Genomic DNA, 26653 nt, shown 5'->3' on the forward strand with positions numbered 1-26653 from the left:
AGGGATCCCCACAGGTACCTAGTGCACAGCTCAGCCGTGCGGCTCTCCGCAACCCATCAAGGCTCATACAGATGGCATCTCGCTCTTTCTGGTTTTGCTCTTTGATGCCTTCGGCTCCTAGAATGAAGGCCAGACCCTTGGAGCTTCCTGCCATTCGACCAGTCAAGGGAGTTGATAGAGTATCAATCAGGTTCTTCCAGCAGCCAACCAAAATATAACGGGCAAATGCAACACCTACAAGAAGAAGAGGTGTTGGACCACTTTCCAGAGACAAAAGAGTGACAAAGTGGGACCTGGGGTCTTGTAGGCCTCAGGTAAGCAACTCTGAGTTACATGTACTTCTACAACAGGAAACACAAGGTATTAGATTGTGTTGGGTCAGGTTTCACACAGTGATCATAAATAATGAGTGTGTGATCACTGTCTCAGCTGGGCATTTTCATTAGCTACCTTCCCTCCAAGACTAAGTCGTAATTCATTTAAGTCACTATTGTTGGCAACATGTGCAATGTATGCACATTTTAAACTCAAAGTCGAAAGTCTTACCTGCTACCCTAGAGTCGTCAATTCTTCTACTCTGGGTAAAAGGTGACTCCATTGAAGCTGATGCCATCAACTGGCCACCAATTGCACTGCTCTCTAAGCCATCAATATCTGCCAATTAAAAGAGGAAATTCATCTTCAAGTCTTCCCTTTTTGGTGGGCCAATCAAAAGTAAACAGCGCCCACCACAATATTCATGTCTTTTCAACAAAAGTCCATTGTATTTATTACATGTGAGCTATAGAGCCACTTTTCTGAGATTACAAATGTTGCTTTAGTCCCTCTGTCTGGTTTATTTCATTGTCAAAGCATTCTTTTATGTGTTGTATGCTTTATAGTTTAAAAAATAAGGCTAAACTCTGCCTTTGCTATTCATATAAAATCTATTCAGTCAAGATGTTTTCATCTTTGGATCCTGTTTTTATTCAAAATTATGGTTTTGTCACTAATCATACACATAGAGTACTCTAGCACACTCACATGCGCACGTGCGCGCGCGTGCGCGCGCACACACACACACAAACATTTTAAAGACTGGTTTCAGACTTGCTAACATCCTACATCTGCTTCTCATGTTCTAGACTAAGATGAATATATAATAATACCAGGTTGATCTTTTTCTTTCAGAGATGTTTCTTCAGAACTAAAGAGAATAAACCTCTTTGGTCTGATAAGTTTCATTCTAATTACAAATGCAGTGATGATAATGTTTTACAATTCGCAAACTATTTCACTTAGTTTACTTTTTTATTATTATTATCTCCAACTACTCAAACCAGAAAGGCAGTATACTATTTTCCACATTTTACAGGGAGGAAATTCAGTGTTTGAAGCAGAAAAAGATATAATTTCTGGGTGTTTGGGCTAAGACCCAAGTGTAAAAGTAGATAAACTTCTCAAGTCGATGTATCTGGCAAAGGAAAGAATTGGGTTTAGTATTCATGATTTCTGACTGGTATCCAGGCCTCTCTCTATAACACCATGATGCATTTCAACACGGTTCTTAAACTATGTCCTTCAAAGTTTTGTAAGAGTGAATTTCTGTCTACAAAAACAGCTCAACAAACTCCTTCATATTCTGGCAGGAAGGGACTAATCTGACATTGAAAAGTATGGGTTTCTGCTTATCTCTGAATGAAGAGGACTTTTAGGCCTGAGCCAGGCACTACATTACCTGAGCACCAATTTCCTACCTATAAAATGAGCTGATCATGGGATAGAACATATGAATTTGAATGCAACTGATACAGTTAAATGAAACACAGGGGAAAATATACAAAAGGGGGGTAGAATAATTGAGTAGAAGATGATGTCAATACATATGTTAAAGTTTTTATTTGTATATTGGAAGCCTTCTAGGCAATACATTAGAAGGTAATGAAAGGTAGAAACGTACATGGCTGCTTTGTAGAAATAGGCCATTTTATTTTTCTGGAATCAATTTAGCTTTTAATCAATGGCCTAATGATATTTACCAGAAATGACGATTTTATCCAGGTTATAATAGCTCCTATGTACTGAGTACAAGACCAATGAGCTCGAGCAATGTGAAATTAAGTATAAACTTTTCCATTTCCATAAATGATTTGCCATGTTACAAGAGGTGGCCAGTTAGGAGATGGTCAGACTGCCTGCAGTGCCTCCCTTGGTATACAGCTGGAGGATCAGATAGTTATCACATCTTCTTTTGTTGGTTCACATCTGGAATTTGCTATAAAGATTTATAGACTCTTAATTATTTTATCTGTGTCAGTATTTTGCCTGCATGTATAAATATGGACCAAGTGCAAGCCATGCCTGGTGCCTCTGGAGGTCACAAAAAGGCACTGGATCATCTGCAACTGACATTAGAGATGACTGTGAGCTGCCGTGTGGGTGCTGGGAAAAGAACCTTGGTCCTCTGCAAAAACAGTAAGTGCTCATAACTGCTGTGCTATTTCTCCAGCCCTCACAGAACCTTATTTTTGTTGAATATTGCTAGCATTAATCTAGAATTAAATAACTTTCCCATGGATAGAACAATTGAGCTTATTCTAACATAATGGCTGATTAGCAGTGAATACAGCTAGGGTGAATATAGCTACAGTGGATACTCTGCTATTCCTTTCACATCTATTGAATGCCTCTTTTTATTAAGCTTTGGATAAGAGATTCATAGAAATTTTATTTTGCAGAAACCTGGTATTTAAGATCCTCAGATGAGTTCCAAGACACATAAACACTCTAGGCAGTACTCTCTACCTTAATGAAGAATGTTTGGGGAAACAGATGGAAATCAAACATTGATTAAACTAAATGAACATCTCTTAAATATATGACTCTTTACAGTGTTTGTCTGCATACATGTTCATGTGTGTGTATGCATATATGTGTGGAGGTCAGAAATTGATGTCCGCTCTCTTCCTCAGTTATCTTCATCTTCTAAGACAGGGTCTCCCACTGAAACTGGAGAGCTCTGTGATTCAGCTAGATTGGCTGCCAGCCAATGCCAGGGATCCTCTGTATCTACCTCCTCAGAGCCAGGATTATAGGCACCTACAGCTATGCCTGATCTTCATGTAGGTGCTAGGGACCAAACATATGTCTTCTAGATGATTAAGCCTCTCTCCAGTTCCCATGAACGATTATCTTTCAAATAGTATGAACAGAACTGTGATTAATAAAGTACAAATTGGCCACTCGTCTCATGATGCTGATCCTCAAGATGTGGAACTTAGACTTGCTCTTACCGATTCTGTCTTGATTCTAAAAGAAAAATTCCAGATTCAAGAAAATGCTAGGACCCTGCTCCCAAGGAGAGGCCCCACTGCTTCTCTCTGCTTTGTTCCTAATTAGCACCTTACCTTCATGTTCAGGATTGTTGGTTTCCTCCTGCCAGTTTCTTACTCGGTCAACTCTGTAAGAGCCTTGTCAACCATAGATGACATGATATACTTTTACTCAACAGATCCTTTCAGCTACACTATCCAGCTTTATTCCCACCCTGCACCTATGTATTAAATGGCTGATAATCTTTGAGATGCAGTAAATACTACGTAAGGCATTTGGTATAGGAACAAGCGCCATATGCCCCATGAGCTAGAGCCATGGGAGAACAATTTGATTAGAAGTTAATCTGAGAACTCAGAACCAAAACAAAAAACAAGGTTTGAAAGTTTAACTTATCTGATAAACATATCAAAGCTGTGAACACTCTTGGTAAGCATAAAAAAAATAGAAAGTTCTGGTTTTTTTGCCGAAAATCACCCCAACCCTGAGATAATATATACTTCTCTCTTTATGTTCACTTGAAATTTCTGGTTGTTAAAAGGGGTATTAAAACATTTGACAGTGTAGACAAGGATGATGGGAAATCCAGCATTTGGCATTATTTTAAATTCCGGTACAGATGGAAAAGGAATACTGATAGGAAATAGAAATGAGACCAGGTATAAAATCAATAGCCTCACATTACCAATGGCCAAATCTCAGGAGCACTGAACAATATAGGATATCTATAAGCATGTTAGAGCTTCCAGGAATAACTTCGGGCCTGTGTCCAGAAAAGAAAAGCCCATGGATGAGCCAACAGCATTATTCTAACTGCTGAGGATGTTAACTTAGCCCCCTCCAGTGGTGACAGTGAGCACAACAGGTTTCCCATGATAAAATGAGAGCAAGTGCCTGTGAGGTATTTTCATGCCTGCCTGGAACTGTTCCTCAAAGCCTATTCAAATATTGTGGCATATCTAAAAGGCCCCAGAACATCAGCTTCCCCCATTACTGAGTACCCCATGATCCTGGCACAAGCCACTCACCGGTGAGCATGGTAATGAGGGGAAGGCTGTTGTCCTCAGGGCTGCCCCAGTAACCAGCTTCTCCCAGCATGTTTCTGTCAAGCACCTGGTGGTAGAGCTCCTCAATCCAGGCCGGGGAGAAAACCATCAGCACGCCACTGGTCTGCACCTGTTTCATGAACTCTTTCTGCAGAGAGGCCATGGAAGAGGGCCAAATATACATCCTTCTGAATAAACAGGTTCCCACACTGCTCCTCCTCCCCATCCTAACTGAACCAGAGCTTTTTATTTGGAGTAAGAGTAACAGGAGAAAAAGCTGGGATGCAGAATCCCAAGCTTTACACAGTTGTTTCACTTGTGACATATTCTGACAGACAGCCTGCAGGAAGACCTGGATTCTGCATTTTACATTCTTGTTCTTGGTTGGTGGGAAGGTTATCACCTGCATGGCTACCTTTCATAGTTTCTTCTTATTGCTGTCCCACTAGCATCAGGGGTAGAATAAGCTCTGGAAGGAGAATATGTACCCAAGAGAGACGACCTTCACTCTTACAATGTTACCAGTTAACCTTGGGAGGTTATATTTCATTCAAGAAAGAAGTAATCATTGAATCTTTTCTGAAGATCCATGATTTAGACTCACAAACTGACATCAAGGAAGTAACTTGTTCAACCAAGGGAGCCATCCACAAGATAGTCAACACCATCCTCACTTCATACCTTACAAAAGGGTTTTTATTAAAACCACAAGTGATCACTGTGCGAGCTTCACATCCATGCTCTCTAAACTCCAGACCGGCAGAGGCATGACTACTGCAGAACAGTGGGACACAGGACACACTGGCTACTTTCTCCCTAAATACCAGACAGTTGGCTGCACAGTGGTGGCTGATATCAGAGCTTACACACAGGAAACCCATGCTAGAGCTCATGCTCACCATGATGCCTGGTGCCAAGGTTGGTCGCTTCCGGTAGTAGTCACCATGGGAGAGCTTCAGGTTGAGCAATAGGGCGCAGTGTGCTGCTGTGTACAGGCTGTCTGCATTCATCAGCATCTGAAAGCTCAGGCTACTGCCTCCATCGAAGCTAGGAGAGTGCATCATACCTATGGGAAGGAAAGAGGACATCTGTGGAGCTGCCTCCTCGTGGCTGGAACCTGCACTTGGAGAGCGAGAAATAGATTGTAGCAACAGAAACTCCACTGTGCAGAACACTTTCATCAAGTGCTGACTACCAGCCAGATGCTCACAGGAGCAGCGCATATTACAGTATACCAGGAAGGCCACGCTCTGGAGTTGATCTTCCACAACTGGACCTTGAGCTGTTCATTAGCAGCACTGACTTGGGGACAGCCCTTTGAACCTCTACTAGTTTTTAATGCCTTGGATTTTCCAGCTACTTTTCGTGACAACATAATGCCACCCAACTTCATCCCCTCTCTCCTTAAGTTCTCAACTTGCTTGCTCTTTTTTTTCCCCAACTCTACCCATATGTGCCTGGGGATCTGTATGTTATCTTTGCCATTCCCTAGAATGGTCTCCCAGACCTCTGATGAGTTACTCTTTTGATTCTTTCAGGTCTCAAATCAGCTTCTCAAAGACCTTTCCTTTCAATTCCATTGCTTCCTTCCAAGCCACACTAAGTGTCTTTTCTCCTTGTACTTCTTACTTTAATGCCATGTATTCTACCTAGCATTATATTAATAGTTTACATAGGTGTAGACATGTCTGTGAGTGTGTGTGTGTGTGTGTGTGTGTGTGTGTGTACGCACATGCTAGGGATTGAAGCCAGGTAGAGAATCCACCTGTTAAGAATCTCTTCACCCCTTAGTTTTGTTTTTGTTTTCTTTATTGTTGTTGTTTTTGAGTCAGGTCTCACTATTTTGCTCAAGATGAAGTCATACTTGATCATCCTGCCTCAGCCTTCGAGGCACTGAGATTACAGGTATCAGCCACTGTGCCAAGCTGCACATTTGTTTATGGTCTTCTCTCAGCATTCTAATGCAAGATCTGTGACAAGGTGTGGCTATTAGTTTTGTTCACTAGAGAATCTTATGTGCCTAAACTAGTGCCCACTAGTTCTTAAAAGTTGATGCACTTTTAAGTGAGAATGCCACGGCTATTATCAGAATGAACTACAGTAATGAATGTAAGTACCTAAGGTAGCACTTAACACAAAAATATGAAAGTATGGAGCCAGATGTGTTACCCCTTGCCTGCGTATCAGCACTCATGTGGTCGGAAGAGGAGGCCTAGGTCAGCTTGGTCATGGTGAATCAGAGGCAAACACGGACTATATAAAGATCTTGTTCAAGTAAATACGTCCTTCAAAAAGCTAAACACAAGCTGGGCAGAATAATGCATTCATTTAGTTTCAGCACTTAAGAGGCAGAGGCAGGAGGGTCTCTTGTGAGTTCATTCAAGGCCAGCATGCTCTACAAGCAAGTTCCAGGCCAGTCAGGGCTACCTAGTAAGATGCTGTCTCAAACAAACAACATAAAAGCAAAATCAAAAACAATCTAAAAACAAAATCACTGTAAGAACCAGCTATTTTACTCTGTATCATACGCTGGTAAAAAATGGAAAGCAGGGTTTGAACATGTATTTGACCATCAGTGTTAACTGCAGGATTATTCACAATAGTCAAAAGGTGAAAATAACTACGTGTCTAGCAAAGAACAAGTAGATGATCACCTGGGAGAGGATACATAATAAGTGGTGTTATTCATCTCTGTAACACAGATGAATCTTGAGAACATTCTGCTAAGTACAATAAGCTAGATAAACATGTCAAGTATATAGGACCTAAGAATTATACACTTACTAGAATGGATAAGTTCACAGAGATAGTAAATTAACTGGGATTAGGGGAGAAACAATGTCTAATTAGGACGATAAAAAGCTCTAGAAATAGTGCTGAGGGTTATACAATACTATGGATATAATTTGTGCTACAAAATTGCACACTTAAAATGATTAAAATGTCAGTTTTAATGGTGTATGTTTATTGTTAGCAAAATTAAAAGAAATAATAACAAAATACACTAAAAATTATGTAAGGACCAGGGGGACTTCTCAGTGGGTAAAGCACCTGTTGCAAAAACTTGAGGATGAGAGCTCAGATTCCCAGGACTCACTTAGAAAGCCAGGTGAGCATCACAGCCTATGAACCATTTCAGCACAGGAGAGGTAGAGTTAGGGGTTCTGGAGCAAGCCGGCTAGCTGGACAAGCCAAACCACTAAGCTCTGGGTTCAGTAAGAGGCCCTGCTTCAGTATATATAGTATAAACTGATCAAAGAAGACATTCCATATCAACCTTGAGAATATGCACACATGTGCATGAATATCCATATATATGCATCCACATACACATTTATAGCCACAGACCATATACACCAATAGTGTACATGTTGAAGAGTAAACTCTGGTGGATAAATTTAGGTCAATAAGTCATTTTTAAGTCTCAGTCTCTCTCTCATTTTCTGTGTATCCTTGGCTGTTCTGGACTCACTTTGTAGACCAGGCTGGCCTCAAACTCACAGATACGTGCCTGCTTCTGCCTCCCTGAGGTGCTGAAGCCAGTTTTTTTTTTATTTATTTTTTTAATGAGGAAAAAAGGATATCAGAAACACATAACTGCTATTGTCTTGTTCAAAAAAAGTTTTCTCTAAAACACTGTATAAAATGATATTTCACACTGAGTAGAATTTTCATTTGAACAGCCCTTTGGATGTTCTCAGGTAAACTGAGAACACCAACAAAGAAGAACATGCCTGCTCTAAGGATCTGCTCCAAGCTCAGTCTGCCCAGAGTGCTGATGCTGTGTCTGACCTTTCAGAGAGCCCCTGGGTGACATCACTATAACTTGGACAAAGTTAATTACAAACACTCAGAGGCTAGGTTTCTGGACGTAGGGAAAACAGTTCATCTTAAATACACATGTGCAAATAGCACAAACTCAAATACTCTGCAAATCATGTCTGAGAGAATCTCTTCCTCAAAGATGCATCTCATTTGAAATAAAAGATATTTCACAATAACTGAGAGATGCAAATCTGCAACTGCAATGTTTATCCCTGAGAAGTTTACGAGTAGGCTAGTAAAACCATACAGACTCAAAAAGCTTTCAGGGTTGGAAAGAACTGGAGTGTCGCCGGCTTATGTGAGAACACACGCCATCTCGGTAGGTCCACCTTAAGCCGCTCACAGCAGCGGAGCAGCCTGTTCGCTTTGCAGAGCGATTCAAGAACACTGCAGCCCTTCCCAACCCCACTGAGAGCACTTTGTGATCATGAACACAAGAACTATTATATTGTTTTATCCCTGCCATGTCCTCTCCAACTCCTCCGTAACCTCTTCTTTAATGTTTATTGTTTTATGCTCACACGTGCACATCACACACACAGTCTAACAAGTCTAATTTTAATTTTTATCTTTAATTAACTAATTTACCATGTGCGCATGTCTCTGTGTGAGGTGTGTGTATGTATGTATAAATGCATATGTGTATTAAACCATGTGTTTATGAGCGCACATGAATGTGTGTGTTTGTGTGTGTGTGTGCATGTGTCTGTGGTGTGTGTGAGAGAGAGAGAGAGAGAGAGATAGGAAGAAAAAGAGAGAGGAAGACATCTGATGTCCTGTTCTATCTATTCTCCGCCATATTCCCTTAAGACATTGCTTCTAAAACCAGATCGGCAGGCCATTACTGACCTTCCTGTTTCCATATCCTCTCCCATCACTGTGGATACAGATGCACAGGTGGTTACAGGCAGCTTTTTGCATGGATGCTGAAGATTTGAACTCAGATCCTCATTCTTACACAGCAAGCACTTTCACTCACTGTCATCTCCCTAGCCCAAAGGTGAATTAAAACCTGAAAGTTAGGCCCAAGAGAGGGATGTGATAATTGTGTTTTTGATGAGGATATGTCCAAAGTTTTTCACCCTGATGACCCTGATGGGAACCCTGAGCATTATGAAGGCATCTGTGCTGTTGACTGTAATTCTCTGAAGGACAGAGATCTATTTTCCTATTTTCCTAGATCTATTTTCCTTCAAAGATAAAGCAGGATATAGCATTCAGAGTTTGGCATTTAACCAATAAAATTGAAATATATATTCAAGTTTATATAAAGAGAGAAAACAATCTGCAAGAGACCTGATCTTAGACATCAGCATTAGACAGCCATTTTACAACAGCTATCAGTATGGCTGGGAATATGTTCTGGGAAAGTAGGCACATACACAGATGTTGAAAGTGAAAGAGGTTGTGGTTGAATGCTGATACGGAAAGCCATGGCATTAGCAGATGCATTACAAAGCTCCAAAGACACTGCTGGTAATCTGCTTATGTCTGAAATACTCGGTTGATCTTGTTAATAGTGTTGGCCAGTAGTGTCCTATTATCTATGTGCAGGTTAATTTCTGCACTGACAAAATTGATTATAATACAAAATGGAGACTATTCTATACACTTAAGGAAAAGAATAGTTTTCCTGATATACCAGATGTATTCTCTGATGATATCAGTCACAAAGAAAACAGCTCACTGAATGAACTTCATAAAATAATGTCTATCATATACAACAAATTTTATCTCATATATTATTTCATTTGATTCTTCCCAAATCTTTTCAATGATAAAAGTTCCTTGAGACATTGATAAATTTGCCTGAAGTTAAACAGATAGAAACTGGCTTCCTGCACTATGCCATGCTGATAATGTGACCTGATTTTACTGCACAAATCCTTCCTGGGAAGTACTTCATGGTAGGTCCTAAAACTTTTATGACTGGTGTTGTTGGTATATTATCCATTTTGTAATGATAAGCTAAAGGAAGTGTGGCTGTTTGCATATTCTAGCCACAGTGATCGTATTTTCCAGGTTTCAATAACTACAGTCCATCTTGCCAGTTATAACAAATATGCTTTTTACTACTAAGAAAAGGAGGATGGATCACCTGCTTGACTGGTTACCAGTGAAAGACTGGATACAAAATTATCACAACAGAACTGTAAAAGTCCTTTCCATGTTAAGATAATGTGACATTTCTCCTTAAAATCACTATTAAATAACTGACTTAAAATATTTAAGAAATTAAGATAAATGCTCTTCTTCTAAGCCTCAATGATACCCTTTCCAGCAACCCACTCTCTCATTTTTTTTTTTTGAGACAGGGTTTCTCTCTGTAGCCTTGCTTGTCCTGGACTCACTTTGTAGACCAGGCTGGCCTTGAACTCACAGATACCCGCCTGCCTCTCTCTCCCTAAATGCTGGGATTATAGGCATGTGCCACTGTACCCAGCTAACACTCTCTTTCTCATGTGTATGGTAATATAGCTGTTCCTCAGACAAGTCTATGTATTTTTTATTGTATGGTGATATTTGTAGACAGTATGTTTTGGACATCTTTCGGTACTGCCTTGTTCTTTTGAATGATTGCATTGAGCACTGCATGTTTGCACTGCTGTTTATTTTATGCTCACCTGATACCCATGCATGCTGTTTCAATAATAAAATAGCTTACATAACGAGATTACTTTTAGCAGTTCTGCCATGTGTGTTTGTGTACTAAATTTCTAAAAGAATAATACATGTGGCCCAAGTATCTTCTATGAACCATGAGTGCGCACATGAAGGACAAAGTCCATGTTCGCTATCTTCCTCTGTTGTTCTCTTCTTTACATGTAGCTCTGGGGTCATGCATCAACTCAGAGGACATAAAGACCAGATATATACTATCTTCAGCAATAAAACACTCTTTAAAGCAGTCATATCTATCTCTAAGCAAAGATCTTTGCGACCTTATTCCACTGTCTCCTCTCCTGTTGGACATGAAAGCTGCATATGTAGCTTGGCCAGTGCCACCACCTCAGTTGAAGAAAGCCTTAATATGTTAGTCATTGTAAACCAGAGCAGGGCAGAATGACATAGAGTGCCCAGGACACATCAGATGCCTGTAGGGAAGTTTAGAGAGTGTTTTCTTGATCAATGATCAAAGCAGAAGTCACAGCCCACTACATGTTGTGCTACTCCTTGGCATATGGTTCTATGTTACATAAAAAAGTGGCCTTCTCTCTGATCACCTCCCCTCAGGAAGTGCAGCCCTACCAGGCCACAGAGGAAGACAATGCAGCCAGTCCTAATGAGACCTGATAGGCTAGGGTCAGATGGAAGGGGAGGAGGACCACCCCTATCAGTGGGGTGGGGGAGGGGCATGGGAGGAGAAGAAGAAGGGAGGGTGGGATTGGAAGGGAAGGAGAGAGGGTTGGGGGGAGAAGATGGAGGGGGCTACAGCTGGGATACAAAGTAAATAAATTGTAATAATTAAAAAAGAAAGAAAGAAAGGAAAAAAACAAAGAAGGCAGGCTGGGAAAACCATGGGGAGTAAACCAGGGAAGTTGTACTCTTCCATGGTTTCTGCTCCATTTTCTGCTTCGCACTCCTGGCCTGACTGCCCTTCATGAGGGACTGTAAGCTGTAGGGTTTAATAGACCTTTTCCTCCCCAAGTGGATTTATCAAAACAGTAGAAACCTAAGACAACTAAGACAGCATGCCTTTTGCACTCCTGAACTCAGATGAGCTGACTATCCAGACAAAATCTGAACAATATTGAGACCACCAATGTTCTGTCATAGAAAGGGAGGTTCTCACTGGGTCTCATCCATCCATGAGGATTTATATGATGGCTGATGGCAGGGAAGAGAATAATCCACAGGGATCTTGTTACTGGTAAGACACCCGTGCCCATAATCCTATAAACAAAGCCTCTCCCACTCTCTCATACATAACCCTGAGGAAATTCACTAGGTAATACCAATACCCCCGCATCCCTGCTCCCACTCTCAGGCCCACTCCTAACAGGAAAGAAATAAGAAAGGAAAGAAAGAGAAAAAATGTAGGAGGGGTTTAGGGGTGGAGGAGATCAGTGGAACGGAAACATAAGAAGGTAAAAGGGGTGTGTATAATAAAATACGTTATATACATGTATGAAATGCCATATCATAATGAAACCCATTGCTATACATAATATCTGATAATAAAAACATTACAAAGTTATATTTCTGGCTCAGGTTGTCTTTACTGACTGAGACATATTCCTGACCCATTGCATAATTACAATTTCAAATAGAAGACTGTATATATATATATATAACTTTGCCATTTTCCAGGCACTCAATCATCACTACAACCAGCAGTGCTGGGCTCTGAAATGCAGCTATTCTAGACCACCAAGACCTGATGGCTTAACTTCCTTGGTACCAAGAAGAGCTGGCCAGAGCAGCCCAAGCTGTGGAGCTTGACTCTGCATCATAAACCTACACCCATAAGTCTTCTAGTCCTTCATTCTCGTTAACAGAAGAAAACTAACATGCTTTAACCCAGTGGTTCTTAACTTTGGAGTTGTGGTACCTTACAGGTCAAAGGACCTTTACCGTAGGGGTCACATATTAGATAGCCTGTCTATCAGGTATTTACATTGATTCATAACAGCAGCAACATTATGGTTATGAAGTAACAACGAAAATAATTTTATATTTGGAGGTCATCACAATATGAGGAACTGTGTTAAAGGGTCACAGCATTAGGAAGGTGGAAAATCAAAGCTGTAAGCAGGTCAAACCACAAGCAGGAATATTTTTGCCTACAGAAACACAAAGCTCTAGATGTTCTTGTTGCAAAAGACTGTCTACAAACCTGAGCAGAAAGTGGAGGCAAAATTCTGAAGGGCAGAATCCACCTCTTCCACGCTGGATAGGGCCAGGAGCTGGGGAAGGAGGCCCTCGAGGGACTGTATAAACAGTCGTGCACTGTGCTGGTCTGCCTCCTGGTTTTTCAGCAGCTTGAGAGACAGAGCAGCAGTTCGTAGGGACCGATGGCCCATGTAGTCCCGAGGAGTCTGCTCTTCATCAGCCAGTGAACAGTTGTCTGACCCAATGTCTGACACATCAGACCTACCCGAGTCCTTTTCTGCTGCTATGGAATACTGATCACAGGAATCAAATTCTGTCCTCGACAGGTCCTGGTCATCTACACTGAAGTTGCTTTCACTATACCTAGACCCATATGACCTTGTTCTGCAGTCCACCGACAGGAAGTTAGTGATGTCAGGGTAAGGGACTGTGTGGCTTCTCTGAACCACGTCAGGCTGGTCTATGGCCTCAGGTTCTGACACTTTGTTCGTGGTCTCCTTGCCTTCCTGAATGGCTGGAGACTTGAGCCCATTCTTCTGGTCCTCTGGTGTTGTCTGACCCAATTCTCCCTCCAAGGTAGTCTGGCCTGTGTCTGTGGTGACACTGATGCTGATGTCAGGGCTCCTCTCATTGCCTAACTCCCATGACGTATGCTCTGAGGACAGCACTTTCCGCTGCCAGCGGAAGTCAGCCTCATTAATTTCCATGGAGTCCCGGCTTGACTCGGCCCCATCCTTCAGCTCTTCCAGGCGCAGAAGCAACAGCTGTACTTGACTGTCATTCAAGCCTTTGCCCTGGCTAAGTTCATCCAGGGCCCCAAGCAAGGTGCAGACGCAGGACACAGCAGCATAGCAGGCTTCAATGCCACCTTTAATGCATGCTTCTGTCATGCCGTCCATGATGCTAAACAGTGTTGAAGACAAAAAATAGCAGTCAGACATGAAAGATCAAGCAATTCCCTCAAATATACAAGGTTTGTTAGCCTGGCCAACTGCACAGTATTCAAAGGAGATAGTCTAACTGATATAACATCAAGTGGCCTGGACAATAAATGACACAAACATGCTTAGGCTAGAAAAATCTTCAGGTCAAGTTCTCTACCTAAAACCACATGCCCTCTTGATTGCCTAGCCTTTCTAGGTACAGGTAAAAGTTCCAGAATGAAATGTACCATTTTACTCTAGAACAGACACTGCAAATTTCATTTTTGTATTATCTTCACACCTTCAAATAGAAACAATGTGATGGCTAGGAGTCATGAAGACATTCCGGTATAAACATATTCTTACCAGATGTATGCCAATATTATTATTACAAATCTTAGAATACTGAGTTTCTTCTGGAGGCTACCACAATAGAACCCTATAGCTCATAAGGTAAATCAAAAAGTTCTTCATTTCACTGATCCAATAAATAGTTTTTGGATGTTTCATGTGTAAATTCAGTTTTAAGTCAATAGGGAAGTCTGGAAGGTTATGAGTAGAATGAACGAGATGTTTTATGTGGCTTGTGGGTAAATAATTAAATATACATAATTTTTTAAATGTAGACTCATAAAAATTTCATGAATTTGGGGTAAGGATAAAAATCTTCATAAAAGCAGTGTTAGCCAACCAATATATATCCAAAATGAAAACGGAACATACAGTTTGAGAAGATCCAAGTGAGACTTTCTTTTGGAAATAGATCTTTTCCTTGGTTCTGACTCAGTAGAGCTTGGTCCTGCCAAGTCATACAGACGCTGTGGACTCCCAAGTATCTTTAGAAAAAAGAAGAAAAATAACAGAAGTGTGAGTATCACACACACACAAAAAAAAGCAAAATAAAAAATACACCAAGTTTTAAAAATCAAGAGATCAAGTAAACAATGTTCTTTTCTTTAGTGAATGACATAACATAGGAGAAATGATTACTAAGTTGAGAATATTTTCTTAGAAATGCTTAGAATTGAATAAGCTCTGAACTGGGATTTCATTTTTCAGATTTTGACTTATTTGTACCTATGCAATGAGGTATTTTTAGGGTGAGACCTGTGGTGGTCTAAATGAGGTATCATCCATAGTCTTGGGCATTTAAATTCTTAGTCCCAAATGGTAGTGCTCTTTGGGTAGGTTTAGAAGGTTTCGCCTTGTTGGAGGATGTATGTCACTGCGCAGGTGTCGGGGTGGGAGGGAGGTGTTGAGGTTGCAAAAGTGATGCCTTGTCCCTGGCCCCCCAACCCTTCCCTAACTGCGGTTTGAGATATGCGTTGTTCCTGACACCGTGATTCTGTCTGCTGCCATAATGGCCTCTTATCCTCTGAAACTGTAAAGCAAATAACCTTTTTCTTCTGACAAGTCATCCTTGTCATAGTGTTTTAAAACGGCAATAGAAAGGAACTAATATAGAACCCAAGTTAAACACCAAATTCATTTCACCTACAACTTTTGTTTTTAGCCTGAAGGTATAACACAATATTTTTAAAACTTTGGTGCATGAGGATTTTATAGCATGGTATTTTCTATTTATGGAATTATGGCAGTACTGCATAGAAACTGCTAAGCTTCCAATTTCAGACTAATGATATTAAATGTGTATTTTAATAAAAAGGCTACAAAATACTAAGCTATAAAATAGAACGTGATACACTGTTAAGATGGTACAACATCTTTCTATAACCTCTTCATTTTAAAAAAGTCATTTAATCAGCAGCTCTCCAACTTCCCTTCCTGTATCCCCTAGTGACCACAATTCTATTATCTGCTTCACTGTGTTCAGCATTTTCAGAATCCACATATAAATGAGAAAAAGTGATACTTTCTGTGCCTAGTTTATTTTTCAGTATGATTCGTCCATGTTGTTGCCAAGAACAGGAATTTTTTTTTAGGATAAATAATTATATTATTCCACCAATGCTATTTTGACTAGATTTAATTTATATCTTACTTGGCCCTCGTCACTGCATGTTGTAACAGTAGACTGGAGATGATACGACACTAAATGTAACTGAAACAGGTTCTGCTTGTTATGCTATAGGCCATCGATTTTCCAGCTGACATGTTCTTCCAGGGATTTTCTTCAGTTCCTTAGTTCTTCAGTTCCTTCTGAAGTAGCTTCAGAGATGGGAATAATATTGAGACTCCTTACTGGTTTTTGGAGTCATGCTTTTATTTTCTTTTTTCAAGTAAATGCAGAAAATAGAATTACAAGTAATAAATGTTCTCTTTTGCAAGGATGGCTTCAATAAGGTGAGGCAACACTGATACTTATACAGAAAGTTATTTGATAACTATGGAGTTGGTGCATAAATTCATGAAATTTTTCTTGGATATCTGGAAGACAGGCATGATTTAGCTGTAGGAGGGCAGGTTTTGCATGGTGCTCCTCTTCATATATCTTTGAATCTTGTACATAGGTTTAAAAGCACTGAGTATGGAAAGAAAGCTAAGGTCTAGCTTTTTGTTGTTGTTCTTTTTCCATGCTTAAGGAATCTGTGGCCCATTCCCTGTTCATAACTGCTGATATCTGTTTGAAACTGTCATATGTTATCTATCTATGTCCAGGGGTTAAAGTTACCAAGCATAATCTGAAATTGTGGCTTTACCTAAGAAATCTGGCTGAGAAAAAAATGGATTTCCAGCATTTGAGAATCTTACAAGGGCCTATATTAGTTGCAAGTTTTAAAGATTTTATATAAGTGTGTGTGTGAGTGAGAGAGAGAGAGAGAGAGAGAGAGAGAGAGAGGGAGAGAGGGAGGGAGAAAGGGAGGGAGAGAGAGAGAGAATATGTGTGCACATGTGAGTGCAAGTGACCACCAAGAGCAGATCTAGGTATCACATTCATTCTGTCCTAGAGCTGGAGTTATAGGCAAGCTGTGAGGTGATTGACATGAGTACTGGGAGCAGTGTGCACTCTTAACACTGCAGTCATCTTTCCAGCTATAAATTTTATATCAAAGTGAATTACTCTATTCTTTCCTTTCCATGGTAGGGAAATTCATGTCACTTTCATGGGTCACCAAGGCCAGCATCAACTACCAAGGTTCTTCTGCCTCTTTATTGAACAGTTCATGTTCAACAGCCATTGAGAGACGCAGAAATGCAAAGCAATCATCATAATCTTGGAGCCCTCTGGAGCCCTAATCCCATTGCCTGCTCTTCCAGCCAGGATATATTTCTTAAAACTACTGCCTGAACTTTTTTTTTTTTAAGTCTTTTGTGGTGGTGGTGGTGGTGGTGGCGGCGGTTAGAACCCAGATGTCTCCACCTTCTCTAGAGAGGCAGGCTCAACTCTTCTACCACCTCCTCCATTTGACGAGCCTGGGTTATAAGGAGAGGTCTCACGCTACTTTTTGCCTTTACCCTCACTTTGCTCTCTGGTACTTCAAACTTACTCTGCTCTCTTTTCCTAATTATCAAAGTTGGAGAATTGGGATGTTTATTTTAGGTTTTCTACTTTTAATCCAGTGGCTAAAGCTTTAAAAAGCTGGAACTCTGCAAGGGCTGTCTTCCCACAAGTTTTCATATATAGCATTCTTGTAATTGTTCAGTTCTAACCAATTTATATCTCCATACGCTACACATCTTTACATAAAATGTCATTTAGAGGTTAAATTAAAGAATTAAGCTACATAGAACATAAATATCATTGTTATGACCCTTGATGTTCAAAATGAGGTATACACCTAAGTATGAACAAGAATATTACTCAGAAACACTTGTATATTAAAGGACTCTCTTCTCCCTTTCCCACCTTTTTTAGAGGGGTAAGTGTACCTCTGAGGGATGGGGATTTCATTTTTATTTGGTGTTGGGGATGAGGCCTCCTGCGTTCCCAGCATGTTCTGTAAGACTAAGCTACACCAGTAGCCCTAGAGATAGGACTCTGAGTTTCTCTTGAAAGCATACCTTATCCTCTAATTTAACTTAGATAATTTATTTCAATTCCCAAATTTGGTAATTCTTAATTGCTTCAGAATCTTTAGGGGAAGGAAAAAGAGGGAGTAGGCTTCTGAAAGATCCCAATAAACTAAAAGGATAACGTCTTTTTACCTTCTTGTGGTATTGGGGACCAAACCTGAGTCTGTGTGTGCTAGAGAGACTCTACTACTGAGCTACAGTCCTAAACACCCTAATTACCAAAACATACTAATTACCAAAAATTATGGGGCCAATGAATGCCTCTATCACTTTGTTTAAACACAACTCCCAAAATAATTGACTGCCAACTTCAGAATGTTTGTTACTGGAGTCCACGTGGTAATAATGATGCACCAGCAAGGGATGACAAACAGTTTAGATGCTTCTGCATGTAGGACACTGCATAGAGATTCCTGTGTGCAAACCCAAGGCATTTTTTCATACCTCCCTACCTCTTTCATGATCTTAATGGCTTCTACTCGATGCTGGGGTGGGGGATACAGGAGCACTCGGTGATAGAGAGACTGGAGCACTGGCTTCATGGAGTCTACTGACCCCACTAAGCGGACAAGCTCAGCTGCAAGGTAATAGATGGTGCGGGCTACAGGCCCGCTGAGGGTAGGTGCAGTGCAGGAGCAGCCTGAGCCTCGGCCTTGGTCAGACACACCGAGAGAGGCAGAGTCCGACTCCATGTTGATACTGGTGCTGGTGCTGTGAGCAGAGGTGATGGTTTTGTCGTGAATGGGGTTCCCCAGGATCACAACAAGAGCAGGGCAGAGGCTTTTCCTGAGAAGAGGCAGGAGGGAAAAATAAGCCAAGTGATAAAATGGGAATGCTGTCAGGAAAGCAAAAAGATGCCACAGGAAGAGCAGGGGTCCAAGCTGTTCCTTCTTTTGCCTATGATATACCCAGTATCTCATGATAATGTTAACTAAATAAAGCACTAAGATAAACATTCAAGAACCACTCCTCCCTCCCTCTCTCCCAATGTTCCCCCCGCTGTGTGTGTGTGTGTGTGTGTGTGTGTGTGTGTGTGTGTATGGGGTGTGAACAGTTAGAGTTTAGAATGCTAAAAAATGTCCTTATCAATTTTCATTTTGCTATGAATAACAGTATTTGTCATTTAAGGTATTAATTTCAAGGTCCATACCAACACCCTTCATTCAGCTTCCTTCCTGTCAATAAAACAGGATCTATGGCCTACCAATTGGCTGCCTGCTGGGCCTGACACTTCCTGGAATCTCTGGACACTAGTAGGTGATTAGCACTTATCAGGGTTAGAATTTCTTGCCCCATGTATATTCCTGATATGTTAACATGCTTTCAGAACAAATGGAGAACCCAGAAGCTGCTTGGTTCTGGCCTTTAGTGATAACATTGAAGTAAATGGCATAAGAGGGCTGCTGGAAGCATATTTGTAATAATAACTATTAGTTTCTCTACAGAAGTTGGGCTGACACAAATAAACAAAGCAGTTCTCCTACCTGGAGCACATATGTGCATAGATGAAACTATTTCTAGTCTATAGGGGCTGTAGAATGGGACTGAGACACAACTACAAGAGGCCTCTGCTAGTGTGGGGGCATCAGGAGCTCATGCTCACCAGATGAGGTCAGTGAAGCCCCTGTGCTGGTTCATGGAGGAGGAGGAGCTGCTGAGCACAGAGAGAATGCATTCCAGGTACAGAAGCTGTAGCTGCTGGTTGTCACTATGGAAACACAGAAGGGACACATAGACAAAATGAGAGAGGTGACACTGGGGCAGAACCTGGAGCAATATTAGGCATCACCCAAAGAGGTCTGTGGTTAGTGTCATAGGTAGAGCTTTGTGGGGCTGAGAAGCCACGTGACTTGGGGAGCCAGCCTGAAGCAAGAGTGAAGTCAAGACATGTCCAAACTCCGAAAATCTCATCTTAAGACTGGCAGGAGTAGGGCCATTTTCTGCCTGTTCTGGGCCTCCATGTCCTGGTGAATGTAGCCTTATGCCCCGCCCCCCACCTCTGCTACTGTAGATTGGAGACCAGGTTATAGGTTAAACTTCCTCTATCCTTATAGGGTCATATCCAGCGAACACCTGGAAATAAGGCATTCCCAGCACCTTAGCACCAGCCAATGAGGTACATTTACCCCAAAGCCTCTACACACACCCCAAAGGTTTAAATAGCCTTTCCCCCCAACCTCCAGGGTCTGTTTTCTTCATGTTCACAGCTATCTGAGGTCTCATCACTCCTGGCTATTCTTCTCTTGTTTTCTCTCTCAGGCCATGGGTCTGATTGGAGGTGATCAAAATGTTAAGGGAGGGTGAGCTGAGTGGGAAAGACAGAGCATTGTCCTTCAGACTAAATTGCTAAACCCAAGCAGGTCTTCTTTGGAGCAAAGTTAAAGCGACTGCATTAGTGTGGGCCCCTAACGCAACATAACTGGTGACCTCAGAAGGAAAAACTGTAGATACCAAAACATGCATAGAGGAAAGACTATCTGAAGAGACACAGGGAGATGGTTCTCCACTAGGCAAGTGGAGAGAGAGAAGTAGAGGTGTATACCAGGTCCTCTGGTGGTGCTCAGAAGGAGTAACTACCCTGATCTTGACATGTCAGCCTCCAGAACGGTTATGAGACAACAATTCCCCTGCTCAAGACACTCAGCCCTTGGTACCCCATCACGGCAGCCTTAGACAAAGTGATAGACTTAGGCTGATTTGGGAAACTAATAAACTTTACTTTGGAGAAATATTTCTAAGCATTTGTAAAACAGCTGAGTATGAAACAGAATGGCCGTCTTTTACGCCCCTCCCACACAGCCAATTGTGTCCACATCTCATATCAGAACAGAACATTTCCTGCACTTACTGTGCTAATGGTGCCAAGTTAGCCAAGCCCTAGATAAGCCAGAAACACTAATCTCACGTGTGGCTTAACTTTCTAAGAAACCATTCGTATCGTCTTTTCTTTTCCTGTCTCTCTCCACACCATTTCTTTCTCTCTCCTTTGTGCTGGGGCTTAAGCCCAACACATCCTAAGCAAGCACTTCAATAACACCGCCAGCCCCGCTATATTATCTCATAGCTACTATTTTGCTGATTCACAATTCACGTTTCTTCTTTACTTACTGAGGAAACTTTTAATGCTTTAGAACTTTTAATTTACGTGTATGGCTATTTGTTTGCATGTATGTCTGTTACCTCATATGCAGTCAGTGCCTTTAGAGGCTAGAGGACAATATTGGATCCCCTGGAACTGAAGATACAGACAGTTGTTAGCCACCATGTGGGTGCTGAGAATCAAACCTGGGTCCTCTGGATGAGCAATCAGAGTTCTTAACCGCTGAGCCATCTCCCCAGCCTTCAAGTGGATAGTTCTCATTATGGGCTGTCCTGATAATCTAACATGGAAATAGACAACTCTAAAGGAAACACATTCTTATGTTCTCAGCTTGCATTTCCTCGCAGTGTCATCAAAAGGTAGTAAAATTCCAGTCTGTGGTGAGATTCATGAGGATGGAGAAAACTTAACTTCCAAAGACACATTTACTTGAAGTACAAATATTCTAAAGAGAAATAATGCAATAATTTCTTATGGAGTAGACTCTCCATAAAAGGAGATATCTATCAATTAAAAATAATATTCAGTTACTCCTTTTTTTCCCCTAATTTGAAACAAATGCTAGGAAAGAAGACTATTGTTCTCAACAGTTAAATAACTATAACTCCCTAACATAGGAGGATGGAAGGAAAGGCCAGGCTGTGAAAGCAAATTATAGGAAGGCAAGAAGCTAGAAAGAGGGAGAAGGAAGACACCCATCTGTTCTAAACACCAGACGTCCATACTCCTGCCAAACGGACCATTTGGCAAAAGGAACTTCATGATTACTATTTTTATATTATTTTCATAGAGAATGAAAAGGGCAAGAAATATTAACCGTTTGTTTCTTAGTTTCCCAGGGAGTGCAGGCTCTTTTACCATAACAAGTTAGCTGGAGATAGTCCTGCTGATCTTAAGAGGGTAGGCGATGATTGTCTTTTAAGGAAGTTTTCTTATTTGTTACAGTAACACTGAAATATTTCATATGACATATAATAACATTTTATCTGATATATAATAAATAATATATTGATTATTGTCTAGAAAGCATAAGCTTAGCATGCTTATACTCCTTACCAAACGTCAAAAGCTAAGGACCATAATAGGGAATGTCAGAAGAAAAGAGTCTACATAATACAGCCTTGTCATTAACAGGACAAAAGTTCAGCCAGGTCCCATGAGAAAGTCCATTGGCTGTCATATAGCAGGGCCATACCCAAGTCAGCACCCCCTGTCACATTTACCAGTTCTGAGTGACCCCATCCTTCATTCAGCTCAAGTATCGTTCCCCCATTTTCACTTCAGACGATACACTCTGGTAATGGCATGTGAAAACTTGGCATTACCAGAGGTTTCTAAGTATATTTCTCAGGAATAACAGGGAACTGCCAGTGGGAGGGAACACTGTCCCAATGGATACGCTATAACTTCAAAGATGCTGTAGATAAAAATTGTTTCAAAATGACCAACTGTTGGATACCAGCCAGGATGGAAGGGGACTTACTTTATGGAGGCTTGTAGCTTCTCACACAGGACAGCAAGGACAGACACAACATCATCACAAAGGGCCTCTACTGTTGAGCCTTCAAAACAGAGGAAGTGCTAAGCATTAGGCACTGGTGGGGCATTTGAGTTTCCCTCAATATCTTTCCCATCCTACGCTTTAAACGGGTTTTGATGATTTTTAGGCATCAGGCTTCTTTTAATCCACCAGAACAATCGTAGGAAGGAGAAGAATAGAGATACTCCTTTTTAATGTAAAACACACAAAATACAGCCCAGAAAGAAAACAAAAGATTGTTTCTCATTATAAGTAAAGTTCTTCCACAGTTAATGAGAAGCTGCATGGTAAATTATTTTATGTATGTATTTATTTACAATTATTCATTATATGCCCTGATTGAAGGCCCCCCCCAACTCCTCCCAGTCCAACCCTCCCTCTTTCTTCTTCTTGATCCTCTTCCCCTAGTCCACTGAAAGAAGGAGTTCTCTTCATCTGTAATCTGCCCATAGTTTATCAAGTCTCATCAGGACTGCCTGGATCCTCTTCCTCTATGGCCTGGTAAGGCCACATGACCATGGACAAGTGATCAAAGAGCAGGCAATTGAGTTCATGACAGAGGCAGCTCCTGCTCCCCTTACTTGGGAACCTACCTATGGGTTCTGCAGAGACTGATGCACCCAGGACTATGCATGAAGAAGACCTAGACCCTCTGCTTAGATGTGGCCAATAGGTAAGTTAGTTTTAAAATAACATAATTCTAGAACAACACAGTATATGCCAGTCAGGTTTCTATAACTCTCTGGTCAATTTTCATTTCAGCAGTTAAACCTGAATCCATGAAGAATGAATGACAGAAAGAATGAAAGAAGGAAGGAAGCAAACAAAGAAGGAAGAAAGGAAAAAAGGAAGGAAGGAATTAAGGAAGGAAGGAAGAAAAAAGAGAAAGAAAGAAGGAAGGAAAAAAGAAAAGAAAGAAAGGAAGGAAGGAAGAAATTAAAAGAAAGAAAGAAAAAGAAAGTGAGGAAAAGGAGGGAGGGGGAACAAAGAGGAACTTTGCATGGGAGGGATACAAAGTGCTAATTTCTCTCACACAGTTGGCATAGGAGGGTGTAGGAACATAAGAAAGAACAGCAGATGGTTAGATAATACTAAGTAAGGCAAAGCCAAGCAAAGCTTGGGCCTGATTTATGCCTTCGATTACATATACCAAGTAGGTGTTCTTATACCCCACCCATTTCAAAAAGTCTAATAAAAATGAAACCCAATACCTTGACTCCCAAAATCCCGTGGGGCATCTGGGTTTTCAATTATCTGGTGAGGAAGACACACAGAAACAATTAGCAAACTTAGGCAAGAAAAGTTCTGACTCTTAAATATTGCAAAGCTCTAGGAAACAAAATGGCATCTGGAGTACTCTGCGTTCAGATGTCTTACCCAAGCATTATGGAAGCATTTCACTGCCTAAGACCTTAATGAGAAAGGCTGTGAGAGTAGCTCTCTCTAAAAACTATTGAAGAGTTCAAAACCTTCTAGGAATTTTAAGCCCCACGGTGTACTTTCATTGCTGGGCTATAACTTGGGGCAGAGTCTACCTGAAGAAATGACTTAATCTTGTTTGTACAGACAATAACTTGCTTCAAGGTGACAGGGTACACTATGCTTGTCCATAACAGATCTAGATAGTGTTGTAAGAAGAATCATCCTTGTAGGATGTGGAAGTGCAGGTTCAAAGATGAACATAGCTCAAAGCAACACCTTCTAGTTTAATAGGAGAACATATTAACTTGAAGTTGTCAAACAACCTCTCTTGGCAGTTGCTAGGTAGATCCAGAACTATTAGAGCAGAGATATCACCTAGGAAAAGCAGGAAGTAAAAGAAACTTATTATGTATACATAAGATGGCTCATGTTTTCATGGCAGGCGTAACTCAATGATTAGAGCTGAGAATGAGGTGACTCTGGTTCCTTACCTCTTTATAGCAGGATTTGTTTGATAAGGGGGCATTGTCATGCCAATTAGCTACCAGATCTGTAAATAATTCCAGAGTGCTCCATTTTTAATACTCACTACAGGCACATATGTCTACTAGTCTGTATTCAAAATTTGCAAAATCTGCTACTTCCACAGCAAATTTTGCGAGATATTACATCAGTGTCTCCAAAACAATAATAATTAAGGGAAGGCGTCAGAATCACGTTTAATGGCAGACATACACTTACAGCGCAGCCAGCAAACATTTGTATGTGGCAACTTTGAAAAATCGCGGCTTACAAGTCAGCAATGGATTCGGTCATCTAAATAACTCAATAATAAAGTGAGATGATAACACAGTGTTTCCAAGGATGCAAAATTAGAACTGTGATCTGTTCTGGGGAAGGCGCGGAAGTTGCAGACATGATACGGAAGGTGTTCTTTATGCGATTACCTTTGCATTCCACATTATTTAGAGTCCTCCTGCTGTATCTAGGCCTTCTTAATTCTGAGTTGGTCTAGGAAGTCTTTCCAGAAATGAGTCATGCTACAGAATATATATATATTCTTCCCGGGTAAGCCTAAGTGCCATCCAGGAGACCACAGAACTTCCTTAGAGCAAACTTCATCATTCTAATAGATGTTGCTCTTTAATAGCTTTTGAAAAACTATTTTTTTTAGGTGGAAAAATTGACAGTTCCCTCTATAAGACATCTTTAACTCTTCAAATGTTACCATCTTGAGAGTTTTATTTTTCTGGGATAGGCAATCCATCTGTAAAGGACTACCTGAATAACAAAAAAAGAAAAAAAAAAGAAAGTCAAAGAGAACAGCAATTTTCCACTTGACTTTGGATTTTGCCTTTGATTGGGATGAGATTACATGGTCAGTAGTGAGCAGGACCAGCAGGCTGACCAGGTTAGAGACATACAAGCTTTGCAGTATTCAGCCAGATCTCCTCGGCTGTACCTGCTACCATTCTTATGGAAGCCTCATTACTAGAAGGTTGAGGCACATCAGTGGACACCTAACATAGTTATATACCTTTTAGTGACAGGGCCATCCTCAGAGAATGTCACTGCTGTGTGATTTTTGTCATTGTGTGATTTAATTATACACACAAACCTCAAAATGATTTAGCTTGCTCCACTGTTAGGCTGCATGTTGCACCACAGATACGGACGATCCCTACACAAAGTGTTATTATGACTGTCTTATACCTACAGTTCCAAAAATAAGATTAAATGAACACATTTGGGAGTATTTTGAAATACTGAATTTAAATGTTTTATTTAAAAATACTGGGTATTATTAATAGTAGAATATTCAGTTGTGTTACCAGTATGGATGAAGCATCATTTTAGAATTTTTAACATCTCAATTTTCTTCTTTTCTCTTAACATGTTTTATATTTATGGTTTCTTTTGAGCCAAAATTCCTATATACACCAGATATGAAATCATAGTAGATCATTTTCAACAGGGGGTTAGCTAAAGTAACAGTGATATCTCAGATTAACAATTTTATCAGAAACTTGGGCTTTGGATATTATAACAAATACAAAAGGAGAAAATAATCATTTGTTTTTTTCAGATTATTGCTGCTTGCCTGCACTGGCTTCCTGAGCACACGTGGATGGAGAATATGGTCTGGGAATCAGAGCCCATGGCTTAACTGTGTTTCCTTCATGGACAGCTCATTAACATTATAGTTCAATTTTATCCTCTCATCTGTAAAGTAAGGAATACAAAAATTTGACTTGATTATCTATAAAGTTCCCTTCAAGTCCATGGTGTTCTCAAAAATTAGAAAACTACTGAAGTAAAAAAAAAAAGTGAGATATTTGAAATTAAACAGCTGAAAACTCCATCTCTATTAAATGAATGTCTGCGTTATTTCCAACTCCAACTGAGATTTCCTATCCTGAAAAATAATGAGTGTCACCTCAGGAGAACCTTGTTGCATTTTATGGGAATTTTAATGAGTTATTTTTTTTATAGAGACTGATTTTAAAGGCAAAGCAAAACACTGCCTTTGAAGATTCATCTCTTATTCACACGCCTGGAAGAAAATGCTACAAAAAGTGGTGTTTTGATCTCCTGGATGCTCATGTTAGACAAACTGTGCAAGATGAGAGCAGAAAGCTCTGGTGGGCTTTGAGGTAGAAGATAGCCAAGCTTTACC

The 26653-nt window shown here is 40.6% G+C and overlaps 1 protein-coding gene across 1 annotated transcript in view; it reads right to left on the minus strand.

The window, feature by feature from the left end:
• Window positions 1–26653, minus strand: part of Arfgef3 (ARFGEF family member 3) — a 155663-nt gene that overhangs the window by 47768 nt on the left and 81242 nt on the right. The window contains exons 7-16 of the mRNA XM_055599343.1: window positions 23766–23808; window positions 22498–22576; window positions 19518–19622; window positions 18367–18700; window positions 14663–14775; window positions 13021–13919; window positions 5258–5424; window positions 4341–4506; window positions 547–654; window positions 19–234 (exon numbers count right to left, since the gene is read on the minus strand). Of these exons, the coding sequence (XP_055455318.1) occupies window positions 19–234; window positions 547–654; window positions 4341–4506; window positions 5258–5424; window positions 13021–13919; window positions 14663–14775; window positions 18367–18700; window positions 19518–19622; window positions 22498–22576; window positions 23766–23808 (2230 nt within the window). The remainder of the gene's footprint in view (window positions 1–18; window positions 235–546; window positions 655–4340; window positions 4507–5257; window positions 5425–13020; window positions 13920–14662; window positions 14776–18366; window positions 18701–19517; window positions 19623–22497; window positions 22577–23765; window positions 23809–26653) is intronic.

The sequence above is a fragment of the Psammomys obesus genome, unplaced genomic scaffold (assembly GCF_907164565.1).
Source record: "Psammomys obesus unplaced genomic scaffold, mPsaObe1.curated_primary_1811, whole genome shotgun sequence".
NCBI classification, from domain to species: domain Eukaryota; kingdom Metazoa; phylum Chordata; class Mammalia; order Rodentia; family Muridae; genus Psammomys; species Psammomys obesus.